Below are 13,150 nucleotides of genomic sequence, written 5' to 3'. Positions count from 1 at the left end.
CCCAGCATGGTTATCTCGTTTGCTGTGTATACTGACATTTTTGTGTATTATTATTATTATTAATAATAATAATATAATATAATAATAAAATAATAAAATAATAAAAAGAAGTTGCAGCTTCCTGCTATAGTGACAGTGGACCTGCAAAAGACTGTGCTACTTGGAACAACATACATTTTAAGAAGAAACCTGGTTGATACCTAGGATGCTGACAGCAACCCGTATCAACTATCAGAGCCAGTCAATTATATTTGTGAAATATTTTTAAATGTTCAGTTGACTGAGTTTCATGTTTAATGAATAAAAGATAATAATAACAACAAAACAATAACAATAATAATAACAACAGCAGCAGTAGTAGTAGAAATCAGTGGTTGTACCAATAGTAATAGGAGTCCTTGGAGCAATACCCAAATAATTGTCTAGATACATGGAAATTTTGAACTTATCAGGCCTGAATATTTGGACTTTGCAAAAACCACCTTACTTGGAACTGTCTATTCAGATGTTACCTTAACAATTCTTGGATCCTTTGTTAGGCCTTGAACTGTTCAGTTTTTACCAGTCCCAGTCTGAATCGAATTGAAGATTAAATCAATGATAATGACAATGATGATGATAATGATAATGATGATGATAATAATAATAATAGTACACCATTGTCATTGAAAAATGTGCCATCAGTCAATTTTAAAAGGTGGCTTCTCTCAGAACAGTTTACATCCTGTGGTGGTACCTATATAACACCATCAAACATCCAGATCTGCCTAACCCAGGTCCTTCGTAAGGACTCAGTAAGTAGACAAAAATGCCAAACCTAGGTCTGAACATTTGACTTACAGTGCAGTGATCAATAACAACAACAATAATAATGTGGGATTTTTGAATCCAAACTGACAGGCATTTGGTCCACAGGTGATCCATGATTTGAAGATTATGAAATACCGAAATACTGCAATCTGCAAATTGAAGTTAAGCAATTGTGGAGGAAGAAATCAATGGTTGTACCAATAGTAACAGAAGCCCTTGGAACAATATCCAAAGGGTTGCCTAGACACATGGAAATTTTGAGCTTATTAGACCTAAATATTCTGACTTTGCAAAAACCACCTTACTCAGAACTGCCTATATACTCAGATGTTACTATAATGGCTCTTAGTCCTTGGTTAGGATTTGAACTGTTAAGCTTTTACCAGTCCCAGACTGTGCATTGAATTGAAGGTTAACAACAACAATAATAAGAATAAGAACTCCCAGATTGTCCTTGACTAACATAAAGCATATTGTATCTGATAATTCAATAATTCATCTAGGTTTCAAAATCTAAAAGCACAATCACTTGGACAAGAGATTAAATAATTGGTATATCTGACATTTCTATAGGACTACAGAGTGAACATTTTTTTGAGGCAGCAGTGGAATGATTCCCGTCTTGCTTATAGTGAATACCCTGATGACTCCTTGGATTTGGATCCATCAATGTTGGACTCTATTTGGAAACCTGATTTATTCTTTGCCAACGAGAAAGGCGCAAACTTCCATGATGTTACCACAGACAACAAGCTTCTAAGGATTTCCAAAAATGGGAAAGTATTATATAGTATCAGGTAAACCCACTGTTTGTAAATGTTGGGCATATTCTTAAGTTTTTAAAAAATGTGTCTTAGATCACAGAATGGAATTTAAATATTCAGCTGAGGTTGGAAGAGTAGAAAAAATGTCTTTACTTTGCTTGGCTTTCCTCTTCTCAGATGAGAAAAAGCATCATCATCAAAAACATCAAGGATTGCTAAGACATAAAAGAAATTTACGGCTCCAAAACAACATTCCCACCTTCATGAGTTGGGAGTGGAGAAAAAGAAGAGCTTCTACTTGTGTGAACTGCATTCCAAAGCAAAAAGAAAATGTAGTCTGCCATATGTCTGAAAGCATGCTCCATGCGCTAGTATTGGGCTACTAATAATTTAATTTTTGCAATGGAGCCTTCCAGATAGAAAGTACATTTAAATTATGAAGCTAAATTAATAATTTCTATACAGGTAGCCCTTGACTTACAACAGTTCATTTAGTGACCAGTCAAAGTTAAGACAGCACTCAAACCACAGACTTATGACCGTTTTTCAACGGTCTGAAAAACGGTTCCGTTTCAACGGTTCCGTTTTCTGCAGCATCCCCATGATCATGTGATCAAAATTCAGATGCTTGGCAAGTGGTTCATATTTATGACGGTTGCAGTGTCCTGGGGTCATGTGATCCCCTTTGCAATCTTCTGACAAGCAAAGTCAATGGGGAAGTCAGATTCATTTAACACGAGTAACTAGTGTTACCAACTTATCAGCTGCAATGATTCACTTAACAACTGAGGCAAGGAAGGTTGTAAAATGTGGCAAAACACACTTAACAAATGTTAACAGTTAACAATAAAAAATTTGGGTTCAATAATGGTCGTAAGTCAAGGACTACCTGTATTCTATTTTTTTTTCTTTCTTGCTGCAATTTTTTATCACCTGCATGCTACTTAATTCTTTAGTGAAGAATTTGAAATTATAATCTGAACTCTCACAAATTATTCTTAGATGCAATAAAGATTTAAGAGTTTTCAGCCATACAGGAAAAAAAAACAGTTTCAATGTATTTTTTACTTTCTCTGTTAAAATCTCTGTATTTATTTATCCAACTGGGAAGAAAGGCAAATTAGTTTTAGCCCAAGTCCTAAGATCCTTTTTTAGATGCATGCCAAGGACAAGCAAATGCTGGTTTCATGAACTATTGTTACATTGTTGTAGTTATTACATTCCAATTGTCATTATACGTTGGATACTGGTGTAATACCATTACTGCTTTACTGAGGACAGAGACAATATTTTAAGTGACTTTTTTTAAAGTTTGCAGAAGTTTTTTTGTTCATAAACTTTTCTAGGTGTAGGAAGCAGGGGCTTTTTTCCTCATTCAAAAAAAAAATAATCAGCAGAAATCACATTACCATTGTTTTATGGATTAGGCTGAATTCTAGTGACACAATCTCAGGGGATTTGAAAACCATACAAAGTTTGAATTGTTTGCAGCCCATAGTAGTAGATCCCCAATTTCTTATGTACACATCCCCAAAACAAAATAAACAAAATCTGTGAACTCAGGCTTTTTTAATTGATTGATAGAGAAATTAATAGAAACTAGGGCTTTTCCATCATCAGTATAAAATAAAGATGAAAGGCTCATGGAATACCATCCTGGTGCTCACCACTCTTCTGCTTTAGAACAGATGGAAACAAATAATAAGGACAAATAAAAATAGAATTTGCGGGTGGGGAGGATACACACAGGTTAAACATACAATTGTGGCTATACACATTGGATAGAATTCAGTAGTATTTAATCATGACCTCTGCTCAAATTGTGGAAGGCCATCTTGGGTGAGTTGGAGGATTGAGGCTTAGAAAATCCAAAAAGCTCTAGTCTCTTGTCTCCAAATTTTAGTTAAGTATTTTATTCTGAGGCTCATAAAAGATAAGAGGACTTCACCCCCTGAACCTATTGTCTCAATAATTTTAGAACTGCTTCTAACAGCATTAATTTGATCTATTGATTCCAACTCAGCAGTCCAATGGCTTCACTGTGCCTGATAACTCTTTTGAGTTATCAGTCTAAGCTAGAATTTCTATGCTGGCTGGGGAATTCTGAGAGTTGAAATCACACATCTTACAGTTGCCAAGCTTGAAAATGCTGATCTAGACTACGATCCAAATATTAAGCAGTCTCACTTCTATTTAGCTTTTAAGACCAAAGTTAGCTAATCATGGTTAGAAGATTTCTCTGCAGAGAATTAGGCTATACCTATGCCTATCAGAAGCACAATCTCATGTTGTTATTTTTTGTTTAAATATTTATATGCAAATATAATTATTATATGGTTACATAATTATAATTTGCATTTTATTAAAATCAATATGCTTTATCTTGCAATAAACCCAAGTCCAAAGATGCAATTAATGAGAAAAGTTAATGAGGCACAAACATGTTTATTCAGTGTGATATTCTTTCAAGATATATCAACAGCCCCAGAGTGAATGGCCACCTGAATTCTCAGCAGAAGTAAATGTGCTGTTACTTAACAATGCTATTTTCACCTGTTTAATCTGAAGGAAAACAGAATGCTCCTATTTGCTTGAATGATGCCGGATACATCTTACTAGGAGCAATGGTGCAGTAATGTGTTATTTGGAGTGCACTTGGATAATTTTTCTGACATTTGTACATGTTGCAGAAATAATATTTCAAGCTGTCATTTCAGATTTGTAAAATGTATATGCTTCAACAAAAGTTAACATGATAAAGTATAAATAATAGTTGGTTTTGAATCCAAAGCTTATCATCTCCTATTATATTGACCATAAATGCCTACTTCATAGACAATCAATATGAAGGAAATATATTGGACTCTATACCTAGTAAGTACTTACTTTAAGAATTACTCGGTAAAAGCCAGTGGGATGGAATTTGTCTTCCTACTTTTCCAATGGATGTAAAACCATATAAAGAAAGCTTCTACATCTCTCAGAATTTCCAGATTCTGGTTGATGGCCCTTGCAAATGGCCAAGTGCAGAGGAAGATTTCAACAAGTCTGAAATCTGCAGTAGATTCAAGATGACCAACAGATTCAATGCTATCAACAATATCATTGTTCCAGGGATAGCAACCTTTTGGTTTCAGTCAGTGGTGGGATTCAAAATTTTTTACTACTGGTTCCGTGGGCGTGGCTTGGTGGGTATGGTGTTGCTTGGTGGGCGTGGCAGGGGAAGGATACTGCAAAATCCCCATTCCCTCTCCACCCCACTAACCTGCTTTCCAGCTCTGTTCTCCTGTGCAGAGCAACAAAAGAAGACCCAGCCAATCAGCTGGGACTCGGGAGGCAGAGAATAGATGGGGGCGGAGCCAGTCAGAGGTAGCATTTACCGGTTCTCCAAACTACTCAAAATTTCTGCTACCGATTCTTCAGAACTGGTCAGAACCTGCTGAATACCACCTCTGGTCTCTGTCTTGAATATTGTTTTGTCAGGAAAGAGAAGCTATTTAAATAGGTAAAAAGCTTCCTCTATGCCAGAGTTTAGTATGAAAAGCTCTAATCTAAAGAAGAAAGTACATATTTAAAACTAAATTTGTGAAGTTGGTAGTGCTGTTCTTCCCAACTTCTCTGTATGAGTTCTCCCTTCATTGTCAGACCTCGCCCTACCAACAGGCAATATTTGAAAGATGTCTTTGTCAAAGTTTTGGTCACACTCTCAGACCTCTATATTTGTGAGGAGGAATTGTCAGCTTCAGTTTAACTCATGGGCTTCTTCCAGACCTGAGGGATGAGCATTTTGTGTTTGCTACTGATGAAACAACACTAGAATTAGGAGTAGGTTTTTTGAAGGGGTGGGGGGATGGTTCTTGCTTTGCTGAAACTTCAAGAACTAATTCCAGTTTAGAATTCCAACATGTACAGTCAGGCCAAGATAACTAAGTAACAATACTAAAAATTACAGGCAAGCTTAGTCAGTCCACAACAATAAACTACAATAAGCACTCACAAAAGATATAGGGATGGGACATTTAAGGAAAATATTGTTTGCCTACCAAGTGTGGAAACTTCAGGAGTTCTGATCACTATAACAATAGCATTTCAGTGTATATATTGCCCCATAGCACTTTATAATACTCTCTGGGCAATTTACAATGTAGAAGAATTATTTGCGTATTTCCCCCAACAATCTGGATTCTCATTTTACCAACCTCTGGAAGGATGGAAGGCTGAGTCAACCTTGAGCCCCATCAGGATGAAACTTCAATCTATATGCAGAGTTTTGCCTGCCACACTGCACCAGGGTTCTATTTTTATACCTTTTGGGAAAATGAAACTGCCTATTTGTACTTAGGTTTTGAACTAAAAAAAATGCAAATTCTCTATCATGTATTATTTACCTCTATCATGTATTATTTACACAATTGGAAAAGCATCACAGGATGTACTACAAATAACCATATTGTTCAATAAGAATTAAAGAATAATTTACATATAACTAAGTAATAAAATTATATAATTCAATATCTGAAAACATGAAAAGAAGAAAGATATCAGACAAATATCACATGCTGATAAAAAAAAAAGCCAATACTGTAGTAACCTACCCATATGCATATTGATTTGGGTCGTACATCATGCTATTCCTTTTGTTTATTGTTTGTTGTGTTATGGCTGAGCACGGTGCACTGATCCATCCATTGTGCTTTAGCATTATAGATGAACCAGACTATCTTGATTAATTCAAAAAAGCATTATTGAATAAGGTTTATGGTTAACAATCACTTTTCTCATTAAAAAGAGAGAAGTGCTTATCTTCTAACTGATTCCTTATTTGTTTCTCAACAAAGAAGCTATTGTTTCTTCCAATTTAGAACTTTTATGTTTTCCAGTTTCATGGAATTATGCCAATTATTTACTATTTATCATGTAGTCAAATTGCCATGCCTTATCTTACTTCAATATTTTTTTTACAATTGAGAACAAAAATTTCTAGTTGGAATCCTTCTTTGATCTAACAGGATTCTTCCATTTCCATTTAAGTAAACTATTTGAAATGATTATATATCCAGCATTAGTCATGATGATTGGTCCAAGAACACTGTTAGCCTTAAGAGCTTCCTCGGTGTACTCCTGAACATTGATAGCAAATTTTCTATTTCAATGCAAGAAACATTTCAAAATGGCAAACTAAGTATTCCCATTAAAGTTAACTGTTTTTTTTTAACCCCCCCCGCCCCCCAAAAAAACCCCAAGGAAGAAAAAGAGCTCCCAATTTTGTTTCATTGTCTTCCCTTTTGTAGGTTTCAGGTTTCCCCAACATGTTACTACACCCAAGCACTGAAAAGTTTTCACCCCTGAATTGCATAGAAGAAAGGTGAGGTTCCTCTTAATATCTTCCGATGAAAGAAACCAAATTTGAAGCTCTCATTTAAAAGTAGCAACAGATTATTTCCAAAGAAATGTGGTACTGAAGCTCTGAACTTCAGCTGACACTAAAATATTTACAATGGCCAACATTACAGAGGACACTGTCCCTTTTAAACCCAATGGAAATAACTGCCCTTAATTAGTTTGTATTTATTCTAGTGCATTTGACTAGTAAAGTCTTTGTCAGTTTGGTCAGGACTGATAACCTGAACATGGAATCTTCAGAACAGCAAACATTCATATGGTTTGTAACGTTATGTGAATTTGTTCTTCATTTTGTGTATGTGTGTACAGTGCACAAACACTTCAGTCTGATTTTAAATTTATTGTATAATCCAAGATAGCATTTTAGAGAATTTTAATTTTCCTGGTAACAGTGCTTTATCCTGGGAGAGATTAGCAGTGAGAGCACAAATATCAATGTCAGATCAAAAATTATTGCTTGTTATCCAAAGCCAGGAAGGTATTCCTCCTTCCCTTCCCACAGTTATATTGGTTGTGCCCAGATAACTTTGATAGGTTGTGTTTTTGTGCATGTGTTTTTTTTAAGAAGGATAAATCATCAGATCTTGCACTCCTAAAGAAACTCTTTATGGAAAAAAAAAGCACAGTGTAAGAAAAATGATTCAATTATCCTCAGGCAAAATTGTATGAAATTCTTAGCTATTTGAAATGTCTTTTTAAAAATGAAAAGCTTTCCACTATAAAACTTGCTAATTGATGGAGAAACTCTCAATAGAATTAAAGCAAGGATGGAATGGAATGGGGTAGGGTAGGGTAGGGACAGCAGGCCTTGTAGGCACATACTGAACTTGTTCAACATATTAATAACAAGAGGAAAAAAAATCAAGGAAACAATAGGTCTACTAAACAGAGAAGATGGCAAGGAAGTAACAGGCAGTAGGGAGAAAGCAGAGTTGCTTTACTCATTCTTTTTTTTCTTTTTTGAGAGCCATGGCAATTTATTGAAGACAATGCCCCTTTAAAAATGTCTATGAAAATCTCATTTTCATAGCAAAAGAAGAGACAGTAGCATCCAATAAAGCCTGAGCCATTGTTTTGACAGTTCTCTGGCCAACCAAAAGGAGGTGAAGTACTTGAGGATTGGAAAAGAGCTGATGTGGTCCTCATTTTCAAGAAAGGAAAAGAAAAACAGACCTAGGAAGCTGCAATTTAACATCAATACCTGAGAAGATCTTGGAAAAGATAATTAAAAAAACAGATCTTCGAACAACTACAAGCAAATAAAGTTATAACTAGTAGCCAGCATGGGTTTGTTAAAAACAGATCATGCCAAACAATCTTATTTCATTCTTTAAAAAATGACTAAATTAGTAGACCAGTGAAATGCTATGGACGTAGTACAGTTAGATTTCAGTAAGATATTTAACAAAGTAGACTACGATCTACTTCTTGGTAAGGTAGAAAAATGTGGAATAGAGTAGACAACATCACCACCAGATGATTTGTGGCTGGCTGACAAATTGTACCCAATTAGTAGTCCTTAATGGTACTATATCAACATGGAAAGAAATAAGCAGTGGGGTACCACAAAGTTCCATCTTAGGCCCAGTACTCTTCAATATCTTCATAAATGACTTAGATGAGGAAATAGAAGGGGAACTCATCAAATTTGTAGATGACACTAAACTGGCAGGAATAGCAAACACCCCAGAAGACAAGCTCAGGATCCAAAAAGATCTTGACAAACTTGAACAATGGGCCCCATCCAACAAAATGAATTTTAATGTGGAGAAAAGCAAAGTTTTACCCTTAGGCAGGAAAAACCAAAGGTACAAGTACATATTAGGTGAGACCTGGCTCAAAAACAGTAACTGTGGGAGGGACCTCAGAGTCCTAGTGGATGATCACTTTAATATGAGCCAGCAGTGTGCAGCAGCAGCCCCAAAAGCTAACACAATCCTGGGTGGTATAAACAGAGGCATGGAATCAAGATCACATGAAGTATTAATACCACTTTATAAAACCTAGTAAGACCACACCTGTAATATTGCAACCAATTTTGGTCATTATACTACAAAAAAGATGTTGAGACTTTGGAAAAAGTTCAGAGAAGAACAAGTAAGATGAGCAAAGGCCCAGAAATTAATTATATGAAGAATGGCTGCTGGTTTTGGGTTTTGGCTAGTCTAAAGAAAAGAAGAATTAGGGGTGACACGATAGAAATATTCCAGTATTTGAGGAGCTGCCACAAAGAAGATGGTGTCAAATTATTCTTCACAGCACAAGAAAGCAGGACAAGAAACAATGGTTGGAAACTAATCAAAGAGAGAAGCAACCTGGAATTAAGGAGAAACTTCTTAACAGTGAGGACAATTAACCAGTGGAACAGCCTGACTTCAGAAATTGTGGGCGCTCCATCACAGGAGGTTTGAAGAAAAGACTAGACAGTCACTTATCTGAAATGGTATAGGTTCTCCTGCTTGAACAGGGGGCTGGACTAGAAGACCTCCAAGATCCCTTCCAGCTCTATTCTATTCTAAGATATATTACTTATATTAGGGTGGGATTTACTTCTGTATATATGGATCCTGTAACCCTGAGAAATAAGTTGTCTTCTTTTGAAAACTTCTACAGCCCTCATTTTGTTAAATGCATCTTTATTGCAGTTTTCTGATGCTACAAAAGAGTGACACATTTTAGCAGCTGAAAGTAACACCTTCTCTTCTAAATCCAAATGGTTTCTGCTTTAAATCCATCCTGATCCTGTGGCATTGCTTCATCTAATAAAAATGACGATGCCATATTTAATTAAAAATGTGAGAAATGTTGGCAGAGTCTGGGTATGGTTTTTTCTATGGGGAGCAGTATTCCTGGCTAGAAAGTTTTTTTTTAATGGCAGTTTTTTTAATGTAAATCAGGACTAATAGGATTTTTGAGAATGTTTACTGGATGTAGGCCAAAGAATGCATCTGTATATATAAGAGTTTATCAGACAGTAGTTACACCATAAACTGGTAGTGACTTATGGCAATATGTGAACTGTGTGAAACATTTCTTTTGACAAAGTAGCACTAGCATAATGACACAATTTGAAAAATAAATGTTCCTATGAGTCTGGTTTGTAAATGAGTGTCATTACACTTAGAAACAGAGGCATGAAGGAAAACAATAAGAGTTTTGCTGCATTCTATTTGGAGAAACTTTATTTTCTTTTTCAAAAACGCTATGTTGAGTCCTGGGTGCTATATTTCAGTAAAGACGATAATAAATTGAAATGGTTCACTGTAGAGCTACAAAGCTGTTAATGGCCAGATATTATGAGAACAGATAGAAAAGGTATGAGGTATTCACTGCAATGAAAAAACAAACATGTTTCAGATAGATCAAGAACAATGCACAAATGTATGTTTCAGATAAAAGTAGTCTTAACTCCCCTGTTAAACAAAGCAAGTATCATTCTGAATTTTCATATTATTTTAAAAATGTACCAAATTCTCTGTACTGTCCTTTTTATAGTGCTGCAAAAACATTAACTGCAAATGGTGATTGCATGTGTTTGGCTTCAAGGTTGCTGCTAAGCTTTTGGTGTTTATAGTGGGTTTCTGATAAATACTTTTATCTAAAAATGAAATTCTCAATCATCTGATATTCATGAAAAGAAAACAAACTGCTGTTGCTGGCAAAATATCAGATGAAAATGAAAGGAATTTACAAAAAAATAGCCAAAGGATAGAGTTTGTACTTTTACTCTGCTACTCTATAATACTAAGACCCCCGATTAAAGGCTCAAATGATCACATTATTGAATTAATACTTTGGACTAGGTACTTGTGCCAGAAACAATGTGGATTTCACATGCTTTCCTTCTATTCCTCTACTTCCTCTACTGAGCCATGGTGTCGCAGTGGTTAGAATGCGGTACTGCAGGCTATTTCTGCTGACTGTCAGCTTCCTGCACTTCCGGCAGTTCGAATCCCACCAGGCTCAAGGTCTTCCATCCTTCTGAAGTGGGTAAAATGAGGACCCAGATTGTTGGGGGCAATATGTTGACTCTGTAAACCGCTTAGAGAGGGCTGTAAAACACTGTGCAGTGGTATATAAGTCTAAGTGCTATTGGTATTTATTCACATAAGCTTGTTAATTTATTTGTATTGTGGTGGGAAGGCAATAAGCCCTCATTTTTTTCTATTCCAAATCTGCCTAGTTTTCTTTATTGTTCTCATTATGTTCTTGTAGTTCTACATCAGGCACATATAATATAAGTAGTCCTCAACTTACAACCACAACTGAGCCCAAAATTTTTGTGGCTAACTGACGCAGTAGTTAAATGAATTTTTCCCCATTTTACAACTATGGCAGCAGCCACCTGAGCAGCCCTGATCCCTCCTCCCCAGCCATCCAGCACCGCCTGACCTATTCCCTGCCTGGCTAGCCATCTGGTGCAAAGTCACGCTGTCCTCCTCCTCCTCCTCCTCCTCCTCCTCCTCCTCTTCCTACCCACTGAAGTGGTGGTGGGCTCTGTGGGACAATGAGGTCCCATTCCTCTACCAGCGCAACGAACTCCACTGGCTGGCTGGGACAGGGACCCCACTGCCTGATCATGGCTGCTCAGGTGGTTGGTTGCCACTGCAGCAACTTGAGTGTCCCGACTGTGTCTAACTGAAGAAAGCAGAGGTGCAGCTGCAGGTTTGCCTTCAAAGATCGCTCCAAGTGCCGCATGTGCACCCATGTGTATATAGACATGCTCCATAGGACAACAAGGTCTCATTCCTCTCCCAGTGAACTCTGGTGGGCTGGATGTGGGTGTGAAGGGCCTGGCCCTGCAGTATTTCATCACTCGGTTGAAAGCTTTGTTCCTGCCCTCACACAGTAAAGCCACCCGTGGAATCGGAATCGGCCAGGCACCGAAACCAACACCATCCGTGGCTCAGGTGTGCTGCTCACTTGCATGCACCAGCCTTACTGTCTGAAGACAGGAAAAAAGCTTTCAACTGAGTGAGGAGGCACTGTGGGGCCAGGCCCTTCACACCCACATCCAGCATGCCAGAGTTCACCAGGCCGAGGGAGGAATTAGACCCTGTCCCACAGAGCCCCATTTGAGTGGGGAGGATGAGGAGGAAAAGAATGGTGAGGCTTTGTGCCAGCCAGCTGGCCAGGCAGGAAATAGGTCAGGTGGTGGTCACCCATCTCTGCCACAGCAGTGGTGAAAAGTACTGAATGAAAGTTTCTGGGTCCCTAACTCTCTGCAAAAGAGGGTGGGTGCCTGAACCTCTGCAATATTATGGAACCCAGGAGCATCCATTCTCGGCATAAAAAGCAGTTCCAAGCCAACTCTCTTCTCCCTTCCTAAAGGCAAAGATTTCTATCACTAGGGCCCCCATGGCCTTCCCCACCCTGAGATACCTCATGGTCACTTAATGAATGGCACATTGGTATTCTTGAATTGTGAGCTCTTGGGAAGGTATCCCCTCCTTGTGTGTTGCAAACATCCATTTCTTGTGGGAAAAACAAGACAAAGCAGAGTGAGGAATAATATTTTCCTTTGCTACATTGCCAGTCTGAATTAGACCATGGCTGAGCCCTTAAAACAGTAGGCTGGAATCACCAGATATTTTCACCTAAATGCCTCTGGGTCTTCACACTCTGGCCCTGTCTCCAGTCCTGGGTGTTCCTGCTGATAACATCTATCTTACAAATGTGCACATCAACTTATCAACCTTTTCAGCACTTCTGGTGTGGAAAGAAATAGGATTTCCCCCATTGTTGCCTTTCTAGCAAGTAAAACAGCAATAATTAAATAAAGACTATAGCATTACCTCCTGGCAATATATTATCAAGGTGTGTGACTAGAGATGTTGTTCCTCTCCTCTGCCACCCTTGGAAATAGGTCAATCTCACAGAAGCTAAACGAAAAACATTAAAAAAAAAAATTTATGTTTTCAATTCAGTCCTGCAATTGCCTAGACAATTCCCTGCAGTTTTCTTGGCAAGATTGTTGGAAGTGATTTGCCATTGCCTTCTTCCTAATGCTGAGAGAGAATATCTGGTCCATCTGACTTTTTAACTAAGACAGGATCCGAATTCACTAGTTTCTAGACTAGTTCCTTTTAACTGCTACACCAAATTAACATGTATTTATAATATGCAATGTTGTGTGATCAAGAACATAGATTAGTAGCACAAGTTATCTAATC

General features: G+C 37.5%; 1 protein-coding gene across 3 annotated transcripts in view; it reads left to right on the top strand.

The window, feature by feature from the left end:
- The window catches only part of GLRA2 (glycine receptor alpha 2), a 175,967-nt gene that overhangs the window by 33,502 nt on the left and 129,315 nt on the right, over nucleotides 1-13,150 (top strand). For all 3 annotated transcript variants that reach the window (XM_026714234.2, XM_087938314.1, XM_026714233.2), the window contains one exon: nucleotides 1,384-1,607. In XM_026714234.2, the coding sequence (XP_026570019.1) occupies nucleotides 1,384-1,607 (224 nt within the window). The remainder of the gene's footprint in view (nucleotides 1-1,383; nucleotides 1,608-13,150) is intronic.

This window comes from Pseudonaja textilis, chromosome 8 (assembly GCF_049901715.1).
Source record: "Pseudonaja textilis isolate UNSWEBS1 chromosome 8, rPseTex1.2, whole genome shotgun sequence".
NCBI lineage: Eukaryota > Metazoa > Chordata > Lepidosauria > Squamata > Elapidae > Pseudonaja > Pseudonaja textilis.
The sequence above is the reverse complement of the archived record's forward strand: the minus strand, read 5'-3'. Positions and strand labels throughout refer to the sequence as shown.